This window comes from Delphinus delphis, chromosome 11 (genome assembly GCF_949987515.2).
Source record: "Delphinus delphis chromosome 11, mDelDel1.2, whole genome shotgun sequence".
Classification (NCBI taxonomy): domain Eukaryota; kingdom Metazoa; phylum Chordata; class Mammalia; order Artiodactyla; family Delphinidae; genus Delphinus; species Delphinus delphis.
The window spans coordinates 81,840,984-81,868,641 of NC_082693.1; the positions used below are offsets into that span (position 1 = coordinate 81,840,984).

General features: G+C 43.4%; 1 protein-coding gene across 1 annotated transcript in view; it reads left to right on the top strand.

Annotated features, from left to right (window-relative positions):
• Window positions 1-27,658, top strand: part of ANO4 (anoctamin 4) — a 215,727-nt gene that overhangs the window by 51,604 nt on the left and 136,465 nt on the right. Inside the window, exons 4-6 of the mRNA XM_069541243.1 lie at window positions 2,984-3,084; window positions 6,421-6,465; window positions 16,240-16,371. Coding sequence (XP_069397344.1) covers window positions 2,984-3,084; window positions 6,421-6,465; window positions 16,240-16,371 — 278 coding nt within the window. The remainder of the gene's footprint in view (window positions 1-2,983; window positions 3,085-6,420; window positions 6,466-16,239; window positions 16,372-27,658) is intronic.

The following is a 27,658-nucleotide window of genomic DNA, read 5'->3' on the forward strand; positions in this document are numbered from 1 at the left end:
AGAAAATGGTTGAGATCCCACATTAGAAGTTTAGTTGACTCAGTATGTGTTCAGATGAACTTGGCTTTTCCAACACACAGAAGTATGGCACGTAAAACGTGCCCTAAATGGAATGTAGTACTGTATTCTCCTTAATATTTTCATACATTCATGGGAGATCTACAAAATGATTATCCTTGCAATAGAGTGTATATTTTCTGTAAAACTAGCAATCACAGTAATTCCATGAAGAGAGTATATTCTGAGATTATCCTCTATCTAAATCAAGGTTTGATTGATTCTGTAAATCAGTCACATTCCCATCTTCTTTATTTTGCACAATTTTACTCGTTCTCTCATGGGAATATGAGAGAAGAAATAGCAGGAAGTGAGAACCTTGTCAGAAAGCTAGGTGAATTTAAAGCATTCCCGGTATTACCATGAAACCTCCCAAGTGAGGAAGCTACAAAACCTTCCCAGACTCTGAAGCGTATCTTTAGTATAAACAAAAAGGCCCATTTTTTTTTTTTTTTTTTTTTTTTTTTTTTGCGGTACGCGGGCCTCTCACTGTTGTGGCCTCTCCCGTCGTGGAGCACAGGCTCCGGACGCGCAGGCTCAGCGGCCATGGCTCACGGGCCCAGCCGCTCCGCGGCATGTGAGATCCTCCCGGACCGGGGCACGAACCCGTGTCCCCTGCATCAACAGGCGGACTCTCAACCGCTGCGCCACCAGGGAAGCCCCAGAAAGGCCCATTTTAAGGAAAAATAATCTTTCTTCTGCTTTTTAACTTAGAAAACTATATTATATATGGAAAAACAAGTGGCAATCTTTTCCAAAGCACAAGAATGCTCAACTGATAAGCTTTGAGAACATCTCAGATCAAGGCATCAGCGCGTCCACAGACATGAATGGGACACGATGGAGAGTGTGTGTGCTGTGTTTCTGTATATTCCTGTGTGGACATTGCCACCCATGAGCTCATTCACACTACCCCTGGCTACCTGGCTCTAAGAACCCAGTGCAGGGAGGTAATAGGTTACTAAACAGAAAACCAGTCTGTGCAAAGAGACACAGCCCTAGTCATTGCTTCTTCAGTGGTTGCTGGCGTGTTTGTTCCCTGCGTGGGCACCTTATTTGCAGTAATCGGCTATGTGGGCTCCAAGAGTCAATCTTCTTCACTTCTGGCTTCATAGGACTCCCAGCTTTCACTGGAGCCAGGACTAACTATTCACATTTCACTAGACAAATATTGGTTGAGTGTACCGTCTATAGTAGGCACTGTGCTAGGCCCAGAGGATTCACCCGTGAATAACAGAAACTTTCCTTGTTCTCAAGGAGCTTAGAGACAGGGGTCTGCTTATCCTAAGCTGAAAGATAAAACCTTATTTCAGCCCAAACTGCCAGAAAGTTTGATTTTCCTAACCAATATCAAAGGGTACCCCACCACCACCATTGTGGATTTGGGCCTTGGCCCTCCGCCCCATGGGAAATTCAGTGTCACCAAAGTCCCTGAGAACATTGTAGTTGACACCAGCTTGATTTTCATAATATCTTGAGGAGTTCTTATGAATTAAGTACACTATTTATATAAGCCTAACCAGAAGACCCTGAATGAAAATACAAGAGATGAATTACAATTGCATTTCATCTGCAATATAAAAACAATTCCCTGTAGTGCAAATGCACCCCAGCTAAAGCATAAAGTTGAGCTTTTTTTGTCAGCTGTGTAAAAATATTGGCTTGTTTATAAATACTATTATAGGGAGAGTTCAGCCACAAAGGCCTAACATATCTTAAACTACAAAATTTTAAATTGATACTCTTAAACTGTAAAACTTTAAATAGTATGCAGTTCAGAACGACTGTGTGTGAGAAGGATATGGCTAAATAATTGGCCGTTTTGCTAATTTTAAACTGCTCTGGCTTACTGTTTCTCATCTTTCTTCTGCTTCCTTCCACAACTCAGCCCTCCCCCTGGGAAATGACTTCTGAAGGAAATCTCCTAATTGGAGATGTCCCCTTGGTCAGAGGCATAGATCAAAATGTGTTGGGGGGTTAACAGAGTATGAAGCTCTAGTTTTACTTGCTTGTCTAAGTTCTGTGTTGATAAGAAGCCCCAGAGGAGGCAAAGGTTTGGGGCCAAAGAACACAGTCCTTTGAAAAACCCTTGCTGATACTGACCCAGATTTAAGACTCACATCCCTTAGGTCCCTTTATCTCCACCACCACCAACTATTGCTTTTGCCTGTATGATTGAGAGCCTCTCTCTTTCTCTCTGCTTTCGCTGTAACTCTCCCTTGTTTATCCTCCACGCAGTAGCCACAGTGATCTTTGAACGCCTAAATCAAAATGACTTCCCCGTGGCCCTAGAATAAAGTTTAACCATCTTGTTGTGGCCTGTGAAGCACTACATGTTCCTGCCCACCTTTCCACCCTCTGCTCGCTCCGGTCTCCATGATTAATCCACCCCAGCCCGTCTACTTGCCTCCCTGTCCCTCGACCATAGGACATACCAAGCTATTTCCCAACCTAGGGCCTTGGCACCCAGAACATTCATCCCATGCTCTTTATCCAGCTGGCTCCTTCTCTATATCTCAGCTCACATGTCCCCTCCTCAGAGAGGACTTTCCTTGGCCCTTGCCCAAAGAAATGGGTACCCTACCCCAACTCTTCCTCCTAAGACTTTGTTGTCTTCAGAATACTCGTAGCTCTGAATCTGTCCCTCTCTCTTTAACTTGTTTTTGCCTGTCTCCTTTTGTGTGTGTTTTTGCAGAATGTAAATGCCGTGCATATCTCTTTTGCTCCTAAACTGGTTCTCTAGTGCCTGCCACACAGTGGTGTATTGGTTGAGTGGATATATGCGCACATAAGGAGCCAGCTTGTCGCTGAAGAATGCCCCCCATCTTAAACTCTGTACAAGTTCATGTGTTCTAAGTTCCAACTCAATTGAAACCATAGGAGACTTGGATATACTTTTCAATTTAGTTTCTTTTTTCTGTTTCAGTCCTCTCTAATAAATAGTGACATTATCTTTGTGAAGTTGCATGCCCCATGGGAAGTGCTCGGAAGATATGCAGAACAAATGAATGTAAGAATGCCTTTCAGGTAGGTGTAAAAGTATCCCCGCCCCCCCATTCTCTCTGCTACTAATGTACTCCTCTCTCAAAACAAGTAAAACTGAAATGCGGACTGGAACACTCTAAGAAAATCCTTTAAGTGTTTAGGAAATGCAATAAGTACCTCATGGCTAATAATGGCTTCATGGCTTTTTGTGAAAATGTCTGGCTAATTCAGTCCTTAGAAGGGCACATAGTTCACCTGCCTGTGAGAAAGAAATATTTTCCAAGTGGCGTTTTCATTTCCAAAGTGCCATTTTTAGAAACCCTTGTGTACCACTTCTTTGAATGGCCAGACCCCAGGATCAGTGGTGCAGGTCCTTACTGACTGGTCCCTTCCAGAAAAAAATTCAAATCTACTTCCATTGAAACAAGTTCAAGAAATTTCAGGAAAATGTGATCTTATTTATTTTTTTTTGATCTTATTTCTTTAAATAACCTATTTTTAAATTTAAAAAAATCAGGTCATAAATACTGCACAAGCATTGATATTTATTCCTAGGGGAATAGAAAACACTTTGCATGGATTTCTCAGTTATTTAAAGAGATTAATTTTCCTCCATCTTACAGGGAATATTCTTATTTTCCCTATAGATTAAGAAAAAGTGATCATTGGCTAGATGGAAATGAAATAAAGTATTAAACCTCAAGTTATAAATGCCAAGATATGTGGAAATAATGGAATCTCTCAAAGGAGGTGGAGGGATGTAGTACCAAGGACAGTTCCAAAGGGACTAAAGAATTAAATACTTTCAGTTCACAATTTGCCCATAAAGACCAAGTCAGTGGGCAGATATTAGACAAACTGCCAATTCTAAAATGTACCTCTTAATGAGCTGTGGAAAGTTATCGACACAAAGAACCATCTACATTCTTAGAAACGAAGAGGAGCTAGGAACACATTTAGAGAAGGGCAATTTCCATTCATAGGGCTGTAATATATCTCCTTGGTGCACCTTATTTTCTTTGTTTACTGGTCTTTATGTCCTAATACCAATTCAAAATAGAGGCTGGATTTCTAGCATCTATTTTCCTTAAGGCAAAATTCCCGAAAGAATTGAGACAAACATAGTTCTAAACTTTTCAGTTATTTATCAATGTGAATCAATACTATATCACACATAAGGACCAAAAATAAATCTATGCTTAGATAGAGTCATATATCAGACCAACATCTTATAGCCCACAGAGCTAAAAAGTCTACCTTTTGATAGTAGTAGTAGTTTTACAGTAGTCAAACCTAGTGAAACTGATACCCCCCTCCCCAGTAGCAACCTCATAAAACCTTTTGCCAGAACACACTTCTCAAGCACAGAACCTGAGCAGATTGTAGAAACATGAGCAAATTCCCTTAGTACCTGGAAGCATTTCGTCTCTGAAGCGCCTGGCTGCATCATAGATAATACCTCTGTGTGCTCATTACATAGCAGAAAAATGCTGCCTGCAAGCAGCATTAATACTTTTCTTATGCAGTATTCAGAGACTGTGATCCAGGCAATAAAATGAAAACCATAATAGCTATGAATAATAATCTTAAACGTAGGAATTCCTACAGGGCAATATTTTAGGAGGAAATACTGTTAGTGTGTGGCCACTAATTGGCCTCATTAATATTGATGTGAGTTTACCTAAGCATAGCTTCATTTGATGCAACTTGGTGCATTTAAAATTTATGCTTTCATTTTGTCCGGTGTTTTAGACAGATAACTCTAGCTTATTTGTCTGTTTGTCTATGGAGACATATGTATTTCCAAAGCAGGAATTGTCCTGCCATGTCAGTTCACCAAAATGTTCAAATGTCAATTTAGCTGACTATTTAAATGCCTCCAAGAATCTTTATTTATTATTTTCTGTAGACTGCACTTCTGAACCCCAGGTTTAGTCTCCTAGGATTTTTATTTCTCCAATGTTTAAAAGGAAGTCGAGTAATAGGTTTCTTGTGGGAAGTTGTCAATAAAGCCTGCTTCTGCTAAATACCTGTATGTCCGTGGATATGGGTTTTTTAAATAGACTGTTTTTAAAACAGTTTTAGGTTTACAGACAATTAAATAGATAGTACAGAGTGTTCGCATATACCCCCTCTCACCCTACTTACAGTTTCCTTATTATTAATATCTTGCATTAGTGTGGTATATTTGTTACAATGGATGGACCAACATTGGTACATTATTACTATCTAAAGTCCATAGTTCACTTTAGGGTTCACTTCTTGCCTTGTACAGTGCTATGGGTTTTGACAAATGCATAGTGTCAGGTACCCCCTATTATAGTATCACGCAGAATAGTTTCACTGCCCTTAAAAATCCCCTTTACTCTGCCTATTCATCCCTTCTCCCCCCAACCCAAACCCCTGGCAGCCACTGATCTTTCTCTTGTCTCTATAATTTGCCTGTTAACAACATGGGATATGTTTTTATGTTTTCACAGATATGCAAAATAAATTTTGGTGTATAAACTTCCCATTCTCTCTAAGTGAGATATCTCAGGAACGGTTCAGAATTCATACAAACCGTGTTCATTTCATTACCACCCCATTGGTTGAAGCCCACACTATAGAAAGGGAGACTGCATTTTAACAAAGCATCTGATACGTGTGCTCTCCATTCACGCTACACCCAGAATTTACATTTGTAATGCTTTTTAAAATGCAGGTGTATAGAAGTCCAACAGATCCTTAATAAGTCTGATTTTTAAAAAGATTTTTTCCCAGGATTCCTTGGTGTATCTCTTAAATTCACCTGTCTGAGGGCCAGGGGTTAGGCAGTATGTTCTAGTGTGGTTATTCATAACAGGATGTTGACACCTATTTGTTAGTGTCTTTCCCGTACTGATTGTCAAATATGAATATGTAGTTTTATATTACCCTTGCCTATATCACATGAGAGAAGCATTCTCTAAACTTAAAGCGCTATATAAATACTAGTTAATGTGATCCTGTGCCCACTAAATTATGTATGTTGCCAGCAGGCTGGCAACCCATCTCGGCCTCCTGAAAAAAGAGCTGACCTCAGCCGAATTCCTACAAATACCAATTGCTCCAAATTATTGCTCTGCACAGGTTCTGTAGGCGAAGAGCAGCCGTAAACAATGATGGTAACACGGAGAGGGGGCGATATCAATGGAGACGATTTCATATGATTTCATGACTCAAAAAATGCATGCCCTCCGTTCCCACTACATTTCTCACTGTTAATCTCTTTTTAGTTTTTTCTTCTTCACCTCTTACAGGCTTCTATCTTCAATCTCCTTTCCTTCCTTGCTAGTTCAAACTGTAACTGACGATGGGTTTTCTTCTCGACTGGCTTCATTTTTGCTGTTCTTCCAGGAGAAAAATCTATTACCTGCCCCGCCGGTACAAGTTCATGAGCAGGTTAGTAGCATGCTCTGTCATGACGGCGTTTGTTTTAGCTGTTGGCCTGTGCGCTCCAACAGTGACAAGGAATACAAGCTGGGGAAGACGGGCCTTTGTCACACGGGAAAGCCGGCTGCCGTGCCAAAAATCGCTATTTCAGGTTAGGGAAATAGCCTAGGGAAAAAAAAAAAGCAAAGATGGAAATGTTCCTCTTAGAGTCTTCCCTGTGATTTCACACTTGGGAGGACAGAATTTATCTGCAAGTCTACTGAGGCTGGGTTTGGGGTTTTTTCTCTCCCCATTCTATTAGATAAATTACCAGAAAGGCCCGCTGTTTAGAAAGCATCTTTGGTCTGAATGTTACTCTTTTCCCCACACAGATTCCTCCCTCTGCTATAAGTAACTTGAAATCTAAGTGCAGACAATCACCCTCTCCAAAAGCAGATGGTTTCTTGGCCCTCTGGGTGGGGCCTGCCTATGTTAGTAATAGTTTGTTAATAAAGTAGGCAGATGTATGACCTTATTCAGAAGCCCTCCTACCCTCTTTTTACCCCTCCTCCCCAAAAATACTACTGGATGAAGATTGCCTTTACTGTGCTATGAATCCTTCCTAAGCTTGTCTCTCCTTGTTTTCTGAGAAGCCAGGGATGAAAGGGAGGCGTCAGTGATGTCCTTTAATTTGACTCTGTGGTGATCATTGGCATTCTAATTTCAAGCTTTTAATTGGTCTTATGTAACCATTCACCCTGAGCTGAGCTGATAGTTAAACTTGGATACCATTGCATTTGTCTGAAAATCTTAGAGTTCAGTTCTGTGAGATTTAAGATTCCTATTCACTCTGTTAATGTGCTATGCAGAAGGATAAGTAGAAGAGTAGTTGATATATTTTAGTGAGTTACTCAAATACACGTGCACTCAACAAAGTATGACATGAGAATGGGCTTTTAAAGAAACTAAGACGTGGTTTCCAAACATTTCCCTGAGCAGCATCCTTACTAGCAATCCTTCTTTCATCAGGCAGTTGCCATGGCATTTGGATTCACCACAATGAGACGAATCCCTTTTCATATAATGACCTTCTACAAAAACTTGGTGCACACTTTAGCCTATTTCAGTAGTTTTCAAACTTTAGCCAGCATCAGAATCACCTGGAGGGCTTATTAAAACACAGATTACTGGGCCTGTGCTGTAATCTATGATGTAGATGTCCAACTCTCCACCTGGAAGGTATATGAAGGCAAGGATGGCTCATCCAATTCCTTGTTTCCAGCAGCTAGCATGTAGTAGGTGGGGCAAATGAATGAGTGAATCTCCGTACACAGGTGTGAGAATTTGCTTGGGGGAAAAGGAGACCACAAAGAAAAGTATAGAAAAACCAGGACTGCCTGAAGTGTCAGACACAGACTGGGGACTGAAGAGGTGAGGGCTTGAAAGAAAATGGTGATAAAAGGACCCATATAATCTCGGGGTTGGAGGGATATCAAATGTCATCAAGTCTAACCACTCATCGGCTACTTGAACCTCTGCTGTATCATCAGGCAGCCTGTGTTTGAACATCTCTGGAGACAGCGTATTCCTAAACCCATCTGTGAACACCTGACTTAGAAAGTGCTTCCTTAAAATAAGGCATAATCTCTCTCTCTTTAGCTTTCACTCTAAAACATTCAGATTGTAGTTCCCCCTGAATAGCCAAAAGATAGTCTACAAAGTAAACAGCAAAATATATGAGAAAGATTGTGAAATTATAGGCAAAAGGACTTAGCAGGTATTTGGAAAACAAGAGATGGTGGCAGATAGAAAGAGGTTTCCGTATTAAGGGATCGGGAGGCAAAAGAAGAGTAGAAATTCAGAGAGATACAGGTGTGGTAAGGAAGGTGGTGAATTTTGTTTTAATAATTCTACATTGACTCACAGTAGGTCTTTGAGGTGTTGGTGTCCTGAAGGCTTTTGAAACTGATGGCACAGCAGTTGAAGCTAGAGGTAAAGCCAGAGAACCCAGTTTGGGAGACAGAGCCATAGGGGTCATGACCTTAGCCAGGGGAGTAGATGGAATTTCCCAGGAAACGATGCAGGGAGTGAAGAGAAGAGGGCCAGTACCAATTGCTCAGAAAGTCTGCTTTAAGGAGACAGGAAGAGATGGGGGAGGATGAAACGGAACGATTTAAGAAGTAGGAGGAGAACTAAGGGAAGGCAGTGCCAAAGGCACCACGTATGAGTTCCCATAGGAAGGGGTGTTCTTCAGCTACTGATGAAGGATGAGAGATGAGAATTGAGTTTTGGTCACCATGGTAACCACCGTGCTAGCAGTCTCCATGGAGTGGTGGTTCTCAAACTTTAGCGTGCGTCAGGATCACCTGCAGGGCTTTTTAATACTCATGTTGCTGGGCCCATCGCCACAGGTGAGGCTCAAGAATTTGCACTTGTACCAAGATCCCAAGTGATGCTGATGTTGCTGGTCTGGAACTAGTACATTTTGAGAATGATGACTACGGAGTAGAGGGTAATAGAAACCAAATTACAGCTGGTGGAGAATGGACAGGGTCCTGATGAATCAGAGGCAGTGAGGGGTCACTACTACCTTAGAACAGGAGCAAGAGGAGGAAAGCAGAGGAGGCTGTGACCACGTGACTCATAGGTACTCCATGTGTATAGAAGGGAGGCTGGGAGTGAATAAGAGCTGGGGAAACCCTTGTTCCTGGAACTGGAAGAACAGCTTACTAAATACTAATTTTGGGCCTGGAAAACTTGATGCTACTTCCTGAATAGAGAATGGACTTGAGGACATGGGGAGGGGGAAGGGTAAGCTGGGACGAAGTGAGAGAGTGGCATGGACATATATACACTACCAAATGTAAAACCGATAGCTAGTGGGAAGCAGCCGCATAGCACAGGGAGATCAGCTCAGTGCTTTGTGACCACCTAGAGGGGTGGGATAGGGAGGGTGGGAGGGCGATGCAAGAGGGAGGGGATATGGGGATATATGTATCTGTATAGCTGATTCACTTTGTTATAAAGCAGAAACTAACACACCATTGTAAAGCAATTATACTCCAAAAAAGATGTTAAAAAAAATGTTAATACTACTTAAGTGCACACATTACAACTGTAGAAAAATCTAGGCCTTAGGAGGCACCGGAAGACTCTGGGTCAAAATAAAGGGGAAAAAAGTCCGAACTATGGTTTTATGACACACTGATTCAGAATGACCTCTTAAGCTTTACTGCTTACCAATAGGATTAAATCTGGGACATCAGTTTGGTGGTATAACTTATTGAAGCCCAGTGTCTGGTGCAAATTTTTAAATGCAGTTTGTCAGAAAATTTTGTATCTACTTTAACTCTTCACCTCAGAACAGCCTGATTTAGATGATGAAGAGTGTGTGTCTCTTTGTAGCCAGGGATGACATTACAAATTGAAGGGCACATCTATAACTTGTTATCCTAGTTGTACATCAGTAGTAAAATATTGACTTCCAGTGTTCTAAAGTTCTCATGTCATGCTACGTATGGATATTTAATTGAGCTTTTAGTTTCATTCTTACAAATGATATTCCACTTCATTAATCTGTGAAAGCACCCTTGAAACAAACCTACCTCCTTTCAGGATAAGAGAGATGAATTAGAAATTGTGAAGTTTCTGAGCAGGCAGAAAAATAGAGCGTCATTTCACAAATATCTTTATTTATGAAAGGTCACCTGACGTCATAAAGCACACTCATGTAATTCAGATATGTATTTCTGGAGTAAATGCTCTTTTCATTCACATACTTGGTTTATTAAAGGCTGCTTCAACACTTACCTTTGGGCAGACTTACAGGTATTACAAATTACCTATCCAGTCAGGAAAGGAAATTTATCATCGTTCTTCTGCCTTACTATTATTATTTTTTTGCCTTCACCAAATCGTACAAATATAATCTGCAGAAGATATGCTTACAAAGTAATAAATCTGTTGACTGTGGGTGGCTTGTAGCTGCAGTCTCATTACTGCTCATTCTTTTTGCCTCCACGCCCCCATGCACATCCTGCCTGATGTTCTCCTTTGCGATGCTTGGCAGAAGGAATGCTGGTCCCTACTGCATTATACGCTCAGTGCCATCGTAATCTTATCTGATGAGTATACAGGCAACATGACAAAACGGCTTGGATGTTTCCATCCTCGTCTTAAACAAATTAACATACGTAAATGTTCCAAAGCCTTTGGACTCTTCTAAGCTGTGCCCCAGTTAGCAGCCTTGTGACCTAAAAGAATGGCAGTAGCTTCCCAAGATCCCTAGCTATCCAAGGAGAGGCTGCAAATACAGGGTACTCATCTGTAGGTGCTCTCTGGGCACGTGATCTCTGAAAATGTAATCTAACTGTTCGAAACCTAATGCTATTATTATAATATTCTGGTCTGGGGAAAAGCAGGTGTCTCTGAAGTAGCCCGTTTCATTTAATTCAGCCTAATTAAGTTGTCCTTAGTACAAACTCCCTCCTGGGTTGTTAGTGGCTCCAGGGAAAGGTCCTTGTTTTCTGCTTCTTCAGGGTACACCCTCAGCATCCAGGTTGGGACTCTGTGCACAGCCAGCGATTTATAAAAGCCTGCAGACAGGTTAGCCTGTTAGGGGTGAAGTCCTTTGCATGTGGCCTTTTCCGTAATCATCACCACTCCTGAAGGTGGGTAAGATTGTCTCTCTCCCCTCTACAACTGAGATAACTTGACCTTTACAACGGAGGTCAAGTTGTTTTAACAAGGACCTTCCCGAGGCACATTTCCAAGAACACCCTGGAAAGGCACAGCCTGGAAGAAGCGGCAGGTCTGTGCCCATTTGTCTGTGCTTGTTCTGTGCCGGCAGCTCTTTCCAGCTATGCAGAACCTCACCTGTCATGAACCGGCATTTGGTCCAGGACCCTGAACTTACCACCAGAACGACTTTCTTAAGAAAGTAACTCACCTTTTAGTCTAGATATTACCTTGACAGGTCAAGGGCACAAATGCCCAAGTGGATGATCCATCTTTATTGAGGTGCCTGTGCAGTCTGCGAGGCAGCTTTTGCTCAGTAAATGGCAGAAATGGAAGAGAGTGACAGTGTATCCAACCAAAGTCAGTGCTCCCTCATTAAGCTGATGTTTCCTCTTCCCCGTCAGAGGACATTTTACTAAGTATCAGCCCTGCTCCTATGTTGAAGAGACAGATGGGGTGCTTCCTGGTTAGTTGGTTTCTTGACTTTTACAGACCTAAGTAAATATCAGGATTGCCTGTTTAGGGATGTTTGTGAGACATGGAAGCACAGACCTCAATATACAAGGGAGAATCATAGCTCTTGAACGTCTGTTGAGAACTCGGTTAATAAAAGTTCATTGTCATCATCATTTTCTTCATCCTAGAAACCACTACTTCATTGAGCATTTTGTCCATCCAAGGCATTGTGCGAACACTTATGCATTATCCTTCCCACTTCCTTAGGTAATGGGTATATTAGCTCAGAGGAGTTTAGTCCCTTCCCCAGCGTGACACTCACCATTTTCGTTCTGGGCAATGAGGATGTGAATCCGCTTCCAGCTGACTCCAGAGTCGTCATTCTATATGAAAGGTTATCCACTGTGCCTCTTGAAAAGGAAAGCTCTTTTTTTGACCCCAGCATGCCGGATCTTCGTTCCCCAGCCAGGGATCGAACCCACACCCCCTGCAGTGGAAGCGCAGAGTTTTAACCACTGGACCGCCAGAGACATCCCTAAAGGAAAACTCTTTATTAACTCGAGTTTGTTTAAAATGGTAGAGCCAAGATATTATTGCTGAAGTCACCACCATGTATTGAGAAAGCATCTGATTTTTCATCTTAGAGATGAGGCTACTAGGGCCCCGTGAGGATAAAAGGCTTGTCCCAGGCATCCAGCTTAAGTCTCATGCTTTCCAACCTGGTGGCTTTTGCACTATGTGTCTTTCCTTTGCAAGGTGAAAGGGGTCCTCACTGATGTCTGAGTGGCACAGTTTGGGGACAGGAGTGGGTTTGTGGAAGAGTGACCATTCGTCATCCTGCCACAGAGGGACAGACCCCTTGTTCCCCGAGCCACCTACCTGGGAGGTAGGGGCAACGTGTAGAACGTCAGTCTCAGCCCATGGGGGCCTGGCTGGCCAAGGTCAGGTCTCAAGGGGAAGATGGGCCCAAGACTGGAGAGGTGTGTTGGTCTCCCATTGCTGTTACAATACATTCCCGCACTTAGCGGCATAGAACAGCACAAATTTATTATCTCAGTTCTTCAAGTCACAAGTCTGGGCTGGGGGAGGTTTCAACTGGTTTCTCTGCTTGGGGTCTCACAGGCTGAAATCATGGCGTCAGCCAGCCAGGCTCTTCTTTGCAGGCGCTGGGGAAGAATTGGCTTCCAGGCTCAGCCAGGTGGCTGGCACAGTTCAGGGCCATGCAGTCGTAGCACTGGGGTCTCCGTTTCCCGACTGGCTGTTAACCAAAGGCCTTTCTCAGCTTCTAGAGGCTGCCTACACTCCCTGGCTCCTGCCCCCCTTCATCTTCAAAGCCAGCTGTGGCCGGTTGAATCCTTCTCATGCTTTGAATCTCTCTGGCCTCCCTTTTGCCTCATCTCTCCTGTCTCCAGCCAGAGAAAGTTCTCTGCTATTAAATGGCTTCGTGGTTAAATGGATCCCCCTGAGTAATCCAGGATGCTTTCCTTAATTTAAGGCCCATCACCTTACACCTGCAAAGTCCCTTTGCCATGTCACACAACATATTTACAGGTTCCGGGATTAGGGTGCAGAAATCTTTGGGGGGGCCTTTCTGCCAACCGGAAGAGAACACAAGCTGCTGCTCACATCTGAACATTTTTTCTGTCCATTGTGAGCACACAGCCTGGACTGGCATGTGTGGTGGGACCGAGACAGCCCATGCTTTGTCTTCCTGTTTCTTCTCAGGCTGCCCCGATGAAGACCGGTTCACACCCTCCACCCCCAGTTAGTGTCTCAGGGGGCTTGTTTTTAAGATATCTTTTGAATATCTTTCTTCTACCATAGTGTTTCAAAAGCCCACTTCCTCTCCTTTCCATCCCTTTTACCTTAGCCTCCATGGTCCTCAAGGAGTTATTAATAACACTGCTTTCTGCCTAGCAGCTTCTCCAAAGCATTTCATGCACGTCCTCTTTTCTAAGCCTCCTAGCAACGCTGTGAGGTCAATAAGATGATGATGATCGTAATGACCCCATTTTAAAACCCTTGAAAAATAAAGCTCAGAAAGGTGAGTGATGTGTGGGAGGTCACACAGCTGATAAGCAACAGAGCCAGGATTTAGGCATTCCAAGGACAAATCCCAGCTCCTTTCCACCATGCCAAGCAGCCTCCTCTCACTTCCTTTCCCCCCCTCCTCATTTTTCAATGAACTCATCACTTTCATACTCTGTTCTCTCTCTCCACCATCTCCACATTTCACTTAAATTGTGATGCCACAAGCTGGTTGCTGAAAGCTACCATTTCGTTCCCATGGAGTATTTATGCCTGAATTTTTACAGCTTTGTTTTTATCCACACTGAGCACTGTACCCATCTGGATTTAATTCATAGTCATTGCACGCAGAGCCCAGATTCTGTGAGAATGCGAATTTTGCAAAGTGTAATCCGATTAGTGCTGCCGACTGGAGAGATGTGGGAGGTGAAAGCTCTATTACGGAAAACCTCTGGGCCAAAGTCTTCTTTCGTGAACAACTTTTAAGGCAATCAGATGAAATAAAGCCAAGAGCCACAGGGAAGGCAACCAGCTTAACCTAGGAAGTCTAATTTAAGGACTATATCATTGAACTTGGACGAGTGATAGATGCTGGTGAAGCATAATTAACCTTTTGAATTGAAAGGCAGAAGGACAAAAATGTTAAGAGGCAAACTGGTTGCTCAAATGCTTGTCTTTGGGAAAAAAGAAAAGATAGTGATAATAGCCAGTGTTCACTGTGCACCAGACACCGTTCTGGAGACATTGTATACGTATTGATCAGTTAATCATCACAACCCTATGAATTGAGCATCGTTATCATGCCCATTTTACAGATAAGGAAATTGAGACATGGCAAAGTTAAATAACTTGCCCAAGGTCACACTGCTAATAATTACAGAGCCAGGGCTTGAATCTGGGCACTCCAGCCTCAGGGTTCATGTTCTCAACCACTGTGTCATATCACCTCTCTGAAGCTTATCATCTCACTGTATTTTAAGTGTCTTTAAAGAGATGATGGGGAGAATGGGGTGGACTTGAAGGATGAAGGAGATGGGAACTTTTTCCCTTTCTTCAGTCTTTGGGCCATTCTAATCTATTATTCTTTTCTGGGTACATGACCCTGAGTAGGGTCTTTACTTCTGTGTGTGTATATGTGGTGGGGACAGGTCCTCTTGGAGACGAGGGTCTTAAAGAAGCCGGAGGATTCTTTCCAGTTTGAACTTTCAGGGACTCTGGAAAAAAGACAGCCACCACCAGGCAGAGTGGGGGGTTGTGGTGAGGCTGGAACAAAGCTGAGGATAAAAGGTGGTAGAAGAGAAGATTACTGTTATTTTTCATTTTGAAGTTGATTGGTTATATAAAAAATAATCCCTTCAGCTGAGAGTTTCACGGAAAAGGATAAATTGCCATGTAAATGATTTTAATTGGGAAAAGAAACAAAACATACCCAAATTCCATATGTTGTCAGTTAATGGACTTAGAAGGCATTTAAAGATTTTCATCCCCAGTGAAATGTGTCCCTTGAATAGCCCCTAAGTGAAGATTCCCATTATCAACTACTTTGATGGGGGTGATCTTTAAAATCAAGAGTGTGGGATCTGCCATCTGGTTCTGGCTTTATTCACTGGCTGGATAATCACCCTTTTGGGTCTCTTTTGTGATGTGTAAAACGCGAATGGTACCTGTTCAGTCTGCTTCACAGAGATGCTATTTGATATGTGCCCTTGGAGAAAAAACATTTCAGGGGTACAGATACCTGAGGTAGCATAATCATTTAAAAGTCTGCTGTGGTATTTGCTCCCTCTAATGGTTGGCCGTGAGTGGGTGAGAATCTGGTCACTTGGAAGCCAGATGTTTTCATCAGCAGAAATCAGAGGGAACAGGGAGGTAGCGGGGGGGGGGGGAGAACCATGGCTTGAAAACCACTTTGGAGACAGTGTCATTTCCCTTGCCTTGGTATCATCGTGTGCCCTGGCCAGAGTGACACACGTGTGTCATGATGCCCCAGCACCTTGAGAACTTTCATGTCTCAGCTTGAAAAGAGACATGAAAGTTAAACAGCATGCCATCTGCTGAGAGCCTGCTTGGGGAAGGTGTGAGGGGCAGGAAGCAAATCGTGCCGTTGGGCTCTCTGTGTACGGTCCATCCCCTGGGATGCACTGTCACCCCTCACTCAAAGCTAACTATAGCTACAGCTCTTCCCAGACCTCAGATGGGGAGATTTTCCAAGCACACAATGAGTTTCTGGAATCTGCAGGATGGACAAAGTTAAGGTCTCCGCTGCTTTGCTTAAGGGACTGTCCACTTCCTTTCCAGAGCCTTCCAGCCTTGTTCTGTTCCTTGGTCATTCACTGGCATGTGTAGACATATGACTCACAGCTGTGATATCATGGACAATCATATCAAAGCCCCTTGGTGAAATCCCAAGAGCACTGAGTTTCGGCTCTCTTCTTTCTGTCTGTTGAGTGGGAGTTTCGTGAGTGCAGTGAGCATGCCTGCAGTGTGGGGGTCATATTTACGGCTCTGTGGAGACTTCCCTCCCGTGTTTTGGGGCAATGCTGACGTGCTGTACCCTTTGGTCTTGCCTTTCATGTACCACAGGATCGATAAACAAATAAGCAGTTTTCGGAGATGGTTACCTAAGAAGCCAATGAGGCTGGACAAGGAGACACTGCCAGACCTGGAGGAGAATGACTGCTACACTGCCCCTTTCAGCCAGCAAAGGATCCACCAGTGAGTGTTTCCCGTGAAAGCCCTTGTCTTACTAAGGACATGCAGCTGTGGTAGAGCCCTCTCTGCGCGCCTTTGATTCCTTGGAAGGAACAGCGTAGTGCCCTTCTCCCCTGACAGTCCTGTGAGTGTTCATATCCCTTTTATATTAGTCAGGGTAAGCAAACTGCTCTAACAGACAATCCCCACGTCTCAGCGACTTAACACAATTGAACGCTCGTCCGTGTGTGTGTTGGTGAACCACATTCTGCGTGGTGATTCAGAGACCCAGACTTCTGTCTTGTGGCTTCGCCAAAGCTCAGTGCTTGGAGCCCCCTGAAGGCTCATCTGCCTTAAGCCAGCAGGTAAGGAAGCTGGTCTACACCTTGCCCTATTAAAAAGAGGGATTGTTGAGTTAAAAAAAAAAAAAAACTCAGTTCACCTTTCAGCTCCCCTTTCTTTAAAAACTCACCAAGTTGCCCCAGGAAAAGCCACAAAACCTAGCAGCTGGCTTCCTGGCTCATCTGTCAGTCTCTGAACAGTAATTTGTCACTTTTTACATGTGTGGTTGGGGGAGGGAGGTTAGCCAAGTAATTGAGTGTTTGAGGAATTGTGAAAGTGATAAAGAATTAACTCTGAAGCTTCTGATTTGACAAGAAATCATGGCCGGACGGCAGGGTCGGTGGTAGGAGAGAAAACCATGCCAAAGACGATAAACAACCAGGCAAAGACAGCCTCTTAAAAGGAGGATAAATCAAGTCAGCCTGGCCTTGATCCCAGCCAGGCTTCAGGAATTCCTGGCTCTCCCTGTTCCAGCCATATAACAACAGCCTCAGTAAAAATGACTTGCCTGAAGGGAAGAAAAGGGGTGACAGATTTTAAAAAAAATAGGTTGCCAACTTTGACAAAAAAATAAACCAAGTGGCAGTTGCAGGGAGTGCAAGCTGGGGGCACATTTCAGCAACAGAAAATCAGTTAAAGCCTGTGGGCTTCTAGAGGGCGAAGGAGAGAAGAAAAATCAAAGAATAGATGCTCTGCATCAAAACGTATAATGCACGGGAAGCAACTCCATTAAACTACTGAAATAGCCAAACTTTGGATCCGCACAGGTTAGATTGATGCCAAACAAGCCCCATTATGTGAATGTTTAATAGGGTTATTGAAGAAGACGTGAAACTCAGAGCCCACCCTCAAAATTCTAGTTAAATCCTCCATGGGAAATAAGAACTGAGCGAGATTTCATGTAAAGTCAGAGATCAGGACCTAGCATGTTTTCTGAAAAGAAAAAGACAGATGAAAGCTGATGTGTTTCCACTCTTAATTTAAACCCTCACTGTGCCTGTGTTGTTCATCTTGAAGTTTCTTACACAAGTGGTTGTTTGTTTTTAAATCCTCCTGGAGTAGAGTCTGGTGTACGTGCAGGTTTTCACTTTGCTTCTTACCTGCTCGAGAGAGTGCCTAGCACAGTGTAGGAGGGTCTCAAAAATTTTAGACGGATGGATGGGTGGAAGAATCAATGAAATATATGTTGTGTGCCTGGGGTTTGTTTTACTTCAAAGGGACACAGGTAAATGGAAGAGGAAGATTTCCTACTCATTTTCATGCTGGTTATGTTTCCTCATGTTCTGGCTTTAGAACAAAGTTTCTCAGGAGGGTTCTCAAAATCTGAAGCACCTGGGCACCCATCAGGATCTTTAGGGACTAGAACTGAGAATCATACCTTTACAGGTATTTTAAACTATATAATAAATGAGAGATGGTAGCATGTGGGATGGCGGCGTTCAGCCATCTCTCACGTATATTTGAGAAGGTTTTTTGACATGTTTTGGTATTCACTCACTGAATTATTGATTCATTCAGCGGTCACTAATTTGATGCCTGCTTCTTGCCAGACACTGTCTTGGTACAGGGGATATAAAGATAAATCAGACACAGCCTTGACCTTACCTAGTAAATAGATCATTTTATTTTACTTTAAATTATGTTGGAGCCTAGTTGATTTACAATGTTGTGTTAGTTTCAGGTGTACAGCATAGTGATGCAGTTACACATATATTCATTCTTTTTCAGATTCTTTTCCCATATAGGTTATTACAGAATATTGAGGAGAGTTCCCTGTGCTATGCAGTAGGTCCTTGTTGGTTCTCTGTTTTATATATAGTAGTGTATATATATTAACCCCAAGCTCCTGATTTATCCCTCCCCCACCCCCCTTTCCCTTTGGTAACCATAAGTTAGTTTTCAAAATGTGTGATTCTGTTTCTGTTTTTTTTTAAAAATTAGGTTCCCCTAATTTTATGATATGAGTGATATCATATGATATCACATCATATGATATGAGTGATATCATATGATATTGTCTTTCTCTGTCTGACTTACTTCACTTAGTATGATCATCTCTAGGTCCATCCATGTTGCCGCCAATGGCATTATTTTGTTCTTTTTATGGCTGAGGAGTATTCTTCTTTATCCATTCCTCTGAGAGTACACCGTTTTAAATAATTGTAGACAGTATGTTGGGTGTGACTTAAAAGAGGGAGTGCTCCATCCTCCAGATTTGGAAGGAGGTTGATAAGAGATGAGGGTGGGTCACAAGAAGAAAATGCTTGAGATGGGTCTTGAAGGATGACAGGTGTCCAGGTAGGTAAGGGAGAAGCACATCCTAAAAAGAGAGAATAACATATGTGTAAAAGTATAAAAACACGAGCTTCCCTGGTGGCGCAGTGGTTGAGAGTCCGCCTGCCGATGCAGGAGACACGGGTTCGTGCCCCGGTCCGGGAAGATCCCACATGCCGTGGAGCGGCTGGGCCCGTGAGCCATGGCCGCTGAGCCTGCGCGTCCGGAGCCTGTGCTCCGCAACGGGAGAGGCCACAGCAGTGAGAGGCCCACGGACCACAGAAAAAAAAAAAAAAAAAAAAAAAAAAAAAAAAAAATATATATATATATATATATATATATATATAAATATATATATAAAGACATGAAACAGAATGGGGTGCTTGAAAAACCACAAGTAGTTTTCTGTGAGAAAGCCTGGCATTATTGTTTGAAAAAAGAGAGTGATCAGTGGAAAATGAGCTTTCAAGATAGGAGAACTAAGGAGGAAAAAGCAGAGGGACAGTTGGAACAAAGCAAACCTAAGAACCAGACCTCAGTGGGACCAAGAGAATAGTGTAGGCAGTTCTGTTGTGCCATTGGGAGGTGAAAAATTGAACAAGTGTCTTGAATGTTATGGGCGGGGGGATTTCTTTCTCTTTGAAAATTGTCATGCCACGTGGACAACATCTCTTTAATGATAGTATAAAAGTAAGACGTGAAGAACACTGGCTGTCAAGTTGGAAACAGTTGTTTGGTACAATTAGAAAAGGGTTTCCCTAGGATGGTTCGAGAGTGATTTTAGTGGGTTTAAAGTAATCAGAAGTAACTGGTTAATGAGCTCTGGGATTTATAACATGATCTCTTGGTTTTCCAAATGCAGTCAGAAATCTCATGTGACTTCTCAGTTTTGCAGAGTGTTTGATATTGTGTTAATCTAGGAATAAAAAAGGATAATAGAAATTTAGGGGTGTGTGTACATGAATGTAGGAGAAAGAGAAGACAATTGGAAATTTAACAAATAATGACCAAAATGGAAAAGAGCCTTAAGAATACTCTGCTCTCAGGATAAAACCCAGAATCCTAGCTTGGCCCACCAGCTCCTGCTTCTGTGGGCTTTGGCCGCGCTGAGCTGCTTTGACCTCATTAACTCTCTGTGCACTCTTGTCTCCTGTCTACACGTGCTCTTCCCTTGCCTGGAATACCCTTTCCCTTAGGCTCCCTTCTTGCATGTTGCATCAGAGACGTTTCCTCCAGAAAACCTCCCATAATTTCCAACCTTCACCCCCGATTCTGGGTGTGGGGCACTCTTCTATGTCTAAGTAATAATTTTTTTCCTATCGTAGCTCTTAACAGTATCACCCGTTTTCATAGCTTTCTCCTAGACCATAAGCTCCTTGAAAGACTGTCTGCATCACCACTGTGAGTCCCATAGTTGGTACTTAATAATGATTTGTTAAATGAGAAAATAGATGAATACATAGAAATGAAAATAGGAGAATCATATTATGAGCAAAGAATAAAGATGATGTGAAGTTAGTTCACTGCATACTCATCTCAAACCAAACTCGACATTTTCTCCTCAAACGTGGTCCACCTTCATTAGCCCCTGTCCCGTAATGGCACTAATTTTTGTCCAGTTGCAGAAACCAAGGCCTGAAAGCTATTCTAGACACCTCCCTCACCTCCGCTTCCCACATCTAATACATCTCCAAAGGCTGATGATTTTATGTGCTAAGTGTCCCTTTAATCCAGCCATCTCTGCCACCATGCTCTCACCTCTAAAACCCAGAAATAATATAACAGGTTCCCTGGCTCTACCCTTGCCTACCTCCATTCCATTCTCTTAAGTGAGTACAGAATGAGGTTTTAAAGATGCACGACTGGGCTTCCCTGGTGGCGCAGTGGTTGAGAGTCCGCCTGCCGATGCAGGGGACGCAGGTTCATGCCCCGGTCCGGGAGGATCCCACATGCCGTGGAGCGGCTGGGCCCATGAGCCATGGCCACTGAGCCTGCGCGTCCAGAGCCTGTGCTCTGCAGCGGGAGAGGCCACAACAGTGAGAGGCCCACGTACTGCAAAAGAAAAGAAAAAAAAGAAAGATGCACGACTAATCATGTCACTTCACCCAGTTTAAAAACCTTAGAACAAATATGAAAATTATTGAGAATGACCTACAAGGCCTTGAATGACCTGGCCATGCTGCCAACTCCTCTCCAGCCTTATCTGCCTTCACTGCCTTCCACCCCTCACTTCTTATGATCCATACACATACAGCCTCCCTCAGTTCTTTGGATGTACTCTGCCTCAGGACATTTGCACATGATGTTTCCTTTCCTAGCATTCTCTTCCCGTTCCTTCCCCCCTTCCCCAAGTTTATTCTTATTCATCCTTCAAAACTCAGCTCAAGAGACTTCCCTGGGAAGCCTTCCTCCCATCCTTCCAAAGACCAGGTCTCTTTGCTTTAGCAGAATGTTTCCCATGTAACATTTTTCATATATTAGATTTTATAATTATTTGGGTGTTATATGATTAATGCCTCACTCTCCAGGTAAACTTTGAACTCCATGGAGGCATAGGCCATGTCTGTTTCTGCTCACAGTTATATCTCCAATACTTAACACAATGCTTAGCGTACAGTAGATGCTTCATACTTGTCTATTAAATGAAGTAAGGATCAAAGTAATAAAGATAACATGGAGTAATCATAATTTTTTGAACTGCATTGTACAAAAGAATTCAAACTTGAGACTCAAAACACAAATAGCCTAGCTTTCTAGTTTCTAGTTAGTTCAAACAAATACCCATGTTGGGAAGCAATAAAAGCAAACCTGTGGGTACACATCTTTATATAAATCAACGTATAGTGCCGTCAGTCACTTTATATGGTGTCACCGAAGGTGGTCCTACAGATGGGAAAACTTTATTAGATGCCAGATGCTATTTTAAAGACTTTAATCCTCACAGCAACCTGATGGGAGAGGAGGTATTATTATCACCATTCAACAGAGGAAGAAATCAAGGCACAAAGAGGTTAAGGAACCTGCAGTAGGTTACACAGCTAGACTAGTCCACCTGCCTGAACAACCCCCAAGTATCAGCGGTTTAACTCTGTAGAAGTCTGTCTGTTGTTCACATCATGGTCTAGTGCGGGTCACCACATGGAGGGAGGTGCATTGTCCCTTCTCCATACAGACATTCGGGTACCCAGGCTACTTCTGTCTGGTGACTCTGCCATCCCCTAAATCCCTTCCATCTGGTTTACCAAAGGGGGTGGGGAAGAGAGATGAGTGATTTTGTAGGAAGTTTTATGGGCCAGTTTTAGAAGTGGGGTACAGCACTTTTGCCCACATTTCATGGGCCAGAGCTCTTCAGGTAGCGACCCCTAACTCGAGGGAGGCTAACATAAATACCTGTGTGCCCAGGAGGAAAAGGGAAATAGGTTTGCTGAATAACTAGACAGTGATGGATCAGGAATTCAGATTCAGCCAGAGAGGCACTAGGTCCCACACTGTTCAACATCGTGCTCCGCTGCAGGATGTCTCAGCCTCGGCACTTTGGTATTTTGGGCTGAATAACTCTGCTGTGGGGGCCTGTCCTGTGCATTGCAGGATGGTTCATATTATCCATGGCTTCTATCCATCAGATGCTAATAGCAATTTCCTGCCTCTCCCCTTAGTTGTGAAAATCAAAAACGTCTCCAGACAGTGGCACGTTTTCCCTTGTGGTGGTTGGTAGATTGAATACAAGATCCCACCCCCTCCCTCCTTGAGAACTGTCTCTCTACTGTCTTTTATCACATGGCACCCTTCAGGCAGGCCCACCCACTCTCTGAGATAAATTAAACTCTGGTTGAAGCTGATGGCTGTGACGGATAAGTCCATTCGGGAATGAATTTCTTCCTCTTCTCCTCCTTGCCTGTGAGTGTTGGCCTTCTTCAGTAGCACTGCCCTTCATTCTTAAAATGGCATCAGCAGTAATACCCTTGAGGCAATTACCTTCTAAGGTCGATACTCATAATAAACTTTTTCTACTGGGAGACAGAGAAAAGGAAATGTGCGAAAAAGTGTCATGTCACTTTTTGTAATATAAAAATACGGTGTATTCTTTCAAGAAATAGATCAATTCTAAAATGCCTTTCAGAAAAATATTTGTGTAAGGTACAGAGAAAAATGTTCCTTCCTGAAATTGAAATTTTCTATCATTACCATTATTTTATTTTGATGAAAATCCATAAAAAGTGAGGTGAAATTAAATACTGATCACTTCCTAATGGAAGAATCTGAAATGTTTGTTTGTTGTGTGTGCGTGTGTTTAAATAAATATTCCTTCATTCCCATGCTCCACGCCTGTTGTTGTTCTGGGGGCTTGGGAATCAACAGTGGATAAATAGGCCGAGATTCCTGCCCTCCTGGAGCTTCCATTTTAGCTGGAGGTGACCAACACTAAGTTATAAACCAGTGGGTCTCAATCAGGAGAGTGATTTGGCAACGTCTGGAAACATTTTTGGTGATCCCAACCTAGGATGAGGGCTGCTACTGGCATCTAAGGGGTGGTATGGTATCTAAGGGGTGCTACTGATATCTAAGGGGTGCTTGGTATCTAAGGGGTGGTATGGTATCTAAGGGGTGGTATGGTATCTAAGGGGTGCTACTGATATCTAAGGGGTGCTACTGGTATCTAAGGGGTGGTATGGTATCTAAGGGGTGCTACTGGTATCTAAGGGGTGGTATGGTATCTAAGGGGTGCTACTGGTATCTAAGGGGTGGTATGGTATCTAAGGGGTGCTACTGGTATCTAAGGGGTGGTATGGTATCTAAGGGGTGCTACTGGTATCTAAGGGGTGGTATGGTATCTAAGGGGTGGTATGGTATCTAAGGGGTGGTGTGGTATCTAAGGGGTGCTACTGATATCTAAGGGGTGCTACTGGTATCTAAGGGGTGGTATGGTATCTAAGGGGTGCTACTGATATCTAAGGGGTGCTACTGGTATCTAAGGGGTGGTATGGTATCTAAGGGGTGGTATGGTATCTAAGGGGTGCTACTGATATCTAAGGGGTGCTACTGGTATCTAAGGGCGGGGATGCTGCTTGACATCCTTCAGTACGCGGCAGCCCCACAACAAAGGATTATCCAGCCCTGGAGGTCACTAGTGCTGACGTAAAACTTTTTTGGAGTCTAGTCGATTTACGATGTTGTGTTAGTTTCATGTGTACAGCATAGTGATTCAGTTATACATATACATATACTTGGAATGGAATTTCCTCACTTGCCTTTCTCCCCCTGCTAGACTGAGCCACTGAGTGCAGGAACCATGTGCCTGGCGGCCAGCGGCACCCGGGGCTCGATCGTAGGACCAAAAGAAAAGGAGAGGAATCAGCAGAGTTGGCATTCTTGCCACCCCTGGAGGACAGAGCCTGGGCTCTGGAGTCAAGTTCGCTCATCTCCTAAAGCCAGGACACCCAGAGGAAGGGTTGAAAAACATAAATAGTATGTCATAAAACATAAACATCAGACATCAAGAGTCAGTGGTGGTGTCCGTGTTCAGCTTGAAATTACCCCTGGCTTGCTGATTTCTTTTTTGTCTCAATTCTGCTGAATGACCATTTTTCCTCTCCGTTAAATTCTGATGTCAGGACTAATGCCTGACCCCAAGATATTTAACTCATGCCTCAGACATTTTAATTTCATGTGTCATGTGCATATATGAAAAGGACAGTATAAAAAGACCACTTGACATGAAATTGGCTTACATGCCTTTTCTCCCCCTCTAGACGTTGAGCTAGGAAATCGTGTAACAGTCTAGGGAGTAACAGAATGGCACACCTCTTGGTGCCCAAGAAAGCACTAACCATGGAAATCTGGGTGCTGGGCCAGCAAGGGCTAGTGAGGACGGGAGAAAGTTGCTGAAGGGGATGGGGGGTGCAAGTTTCTCTGTAACTCACCCCCCCGCCTTTTTTTTTAACATCTTTATTGGAGTATAATTGCTTTGCAGTGTTGTGTTAGTTGCTGCTGTATAACAAAGTGAATCAGCTATACATATACATATATCCCCATGTCTCTTCCCTCTTGCGTCTCCCTCCCTCCCACCCGCCCTGTCCCACCCCTCTAGGTGGTCACAAAGCACTGAGCTGATCTCCCTGTGCTATGCGGCTGCTTCCCACTAGCTAACTATTTTACATTTGGTAGTGTATATATGTCCATGCCACTCTCTCACTTGGTCCCAGCTTACCCTTCCCCTCCCCGTGTCCTCAAGTCCATTCTCTACGTCTGCGTCTTTATTCCTGTCCTGCCCCTAGGTTCATCAGAACACTTTTTGTTTTTTTTAAGATTCCCTATATATGTGTTAGCATACAGTATTTGTTTTTCTCTTTCATGACTTCACTCTCTATGACAGACTCTAGGTCCATCCACCTCACTACAAATAACTCAATTTCGTTTATTTTTATGGCTGAGTAATATTCCATTGTATATATGTGTCACATCTTTATCCACTCAACTGTTGATGGACACTTAGATGTAATCCCCCTTTGATTACATAATCACTTGAACCTTCCTGTCAACCGAATAGGCCAGCAGACCATGGCAGTGAGGTGTGGACAAGAGTGGTCAGCCAAACGGCAGTCTTCAAGTAGTAGCGGTAGCCATTGCAAGATAAGGGTGACAAGCGCCCACTGTTAAAAAACAATCCTGTGTTCCAGAATTATAATGTAGACGCATTACAACTCTGAGTGTACAGGCAGTATGATGAAGGTCAGAGAGACTAAGTGGCTTGCTCAAGGTCAGTCCAGTCCATGGCAGACTAGTGAACAGGAGAGAAGTGTGTTTTCTCCACAGTGCTGCCACCTCAGGTATGTGCCACGTGAACGGGGCCAAAGTACATAGAGTTTTTCAGCCATATTACGCTAGCGCGAGCCTGTAAATATAAAAATATTGGATCGCCTTTGGAGTTTATGGTTGAAGCATTTGAAGTGGGGTAAAGAGAGAAAGAAAATAAAATGGTAAAATATAAGTAAATATTCAAGCCAAGGAAAATCTCTTTTAGAGTAGGCATTCAAGTTTGGGGGAAAAAATAGGCTCAGATTTGCAGACCTTGATGGCCTATATATCTGTAATGGTTGACAAATAAGCCAGTACATTGGGCCCTGAGTCTAGTGGGCAGAACAGAGGGAGAAATCTGCTTAGCAATCCCTCAGAGAAGTAGTGCATTTCCTAGCATTTTCCTAGCATTTGCAAGAAATAAAGTTCTTGCACAGGGAAGGGGGGGCTCTGAGTGAAGTATCCTCAGCGACGTCCTAGCGCAAACTCCTGCTAGGGCTTCTCCAGGGACTGTTTCTGGCAGGCCCCTCAGTGTGGTTCTGGAGAATTAATTGCTCACGGACATAACCTTCTGTAGGAGTTTAGGCACGTCTTCAGCAGAAGGCTACAGTCTACCCTAAACTAACCTCATTGTAAATCTCTGTTGTTTGAACTACACTTTACAAAAATTAAAGTTGAGAACTTATTAAAAAGCAGATAGCCTCACATTCCGTTTGAACATATATTCATGCTTGAGAAGCAATAAAAGCAAACCTATGGGTAGGCATGTTTATAAGCCAATGCATGATGCCGTTTGATCGTTTTATGTGTATTGTCGTTTTATGTGTATTTTGTTTACCAGCCGTGATTGTATGGGCACCTGAAATTTGATCCCACAGAGGACTCTCCTGCACTAGCCACCTGAGGGGCCCAAGGTTGTCAGCATTAGGGACAGTCATTTTATCGAAGAATTATAGTTCAGGAGACCCCTCTCAAACTCAATTTCCGAGAAGGCAATTCAACACAACAGTAGGGAGTTTACTGAAGGAATAATGACATCTCATATTTCTGTGGTGCTTACTAGGTTGCAAGTACTTCACAGTTACAAATTCATTAGCCCTGTGAATAAGGTATAGCCATTATCCCCATTTTTATAGAGGAGGAAACGGAGGCACAGAGAAGTGAAGTAACTTGCCCAAGGTTACACAGTTGGTAAGTAGCAGGGCTTGGATTCTCAGGTCCCATATTCTGGCTCCAGTCTTATCCTCTTAACATTATGTATTATGTATTTGTGGCTGCTGTAAAATATTACATAAATCCACGGCTTAAAACAGCACAAATTGTTTTACGGTTCTGTAGGTTAGAAGTCCAACATGGGTCTCACTGGGCTAAAATCAAGATGTGGAAGGGCTGCATTCTCTTCTAGAGGCTCTGGGGGAGAATCTGTTTCCTTTGCCTTTAACAGCTTCTAGAGACTGCTGCATTCCTTGGCCTCATGGCCCTCCCTGTCTTTCATCTTCAAAGCCAGCAACAGTCCTTCTCACATCACTTTATTTCACTCCTTGCCTCTGTCCTTACATCTCCTTCTCTGACGCTTCTGCCTTTCTCTTCCATCTTGAAGGGCCCTTGTAATTACACTGGTCCCACCTGGATAATCCAGGCTAATCTCCCTGTTTTGTTTTGTTTTGTTTTGTTTTTGCGGTATGCGGGCCTCTCACTGTTGTGGCCTCTCCGGTTGCGGAGCACAGGCTCCGGACGTGCAGGCTCAGCGGCCATGGCTCACGGGCCCAGCCGCTCCGTGGCATGTGGGATCTTCCCGGACCGGGGCACGAACCCGTGTCCCCTGCATCGGCAGGCGGACTCTCAACCACTGCGCCACCAGGAAAGCCCCCTAATCTCCCTGTTTTAAAGGCAGCTGATT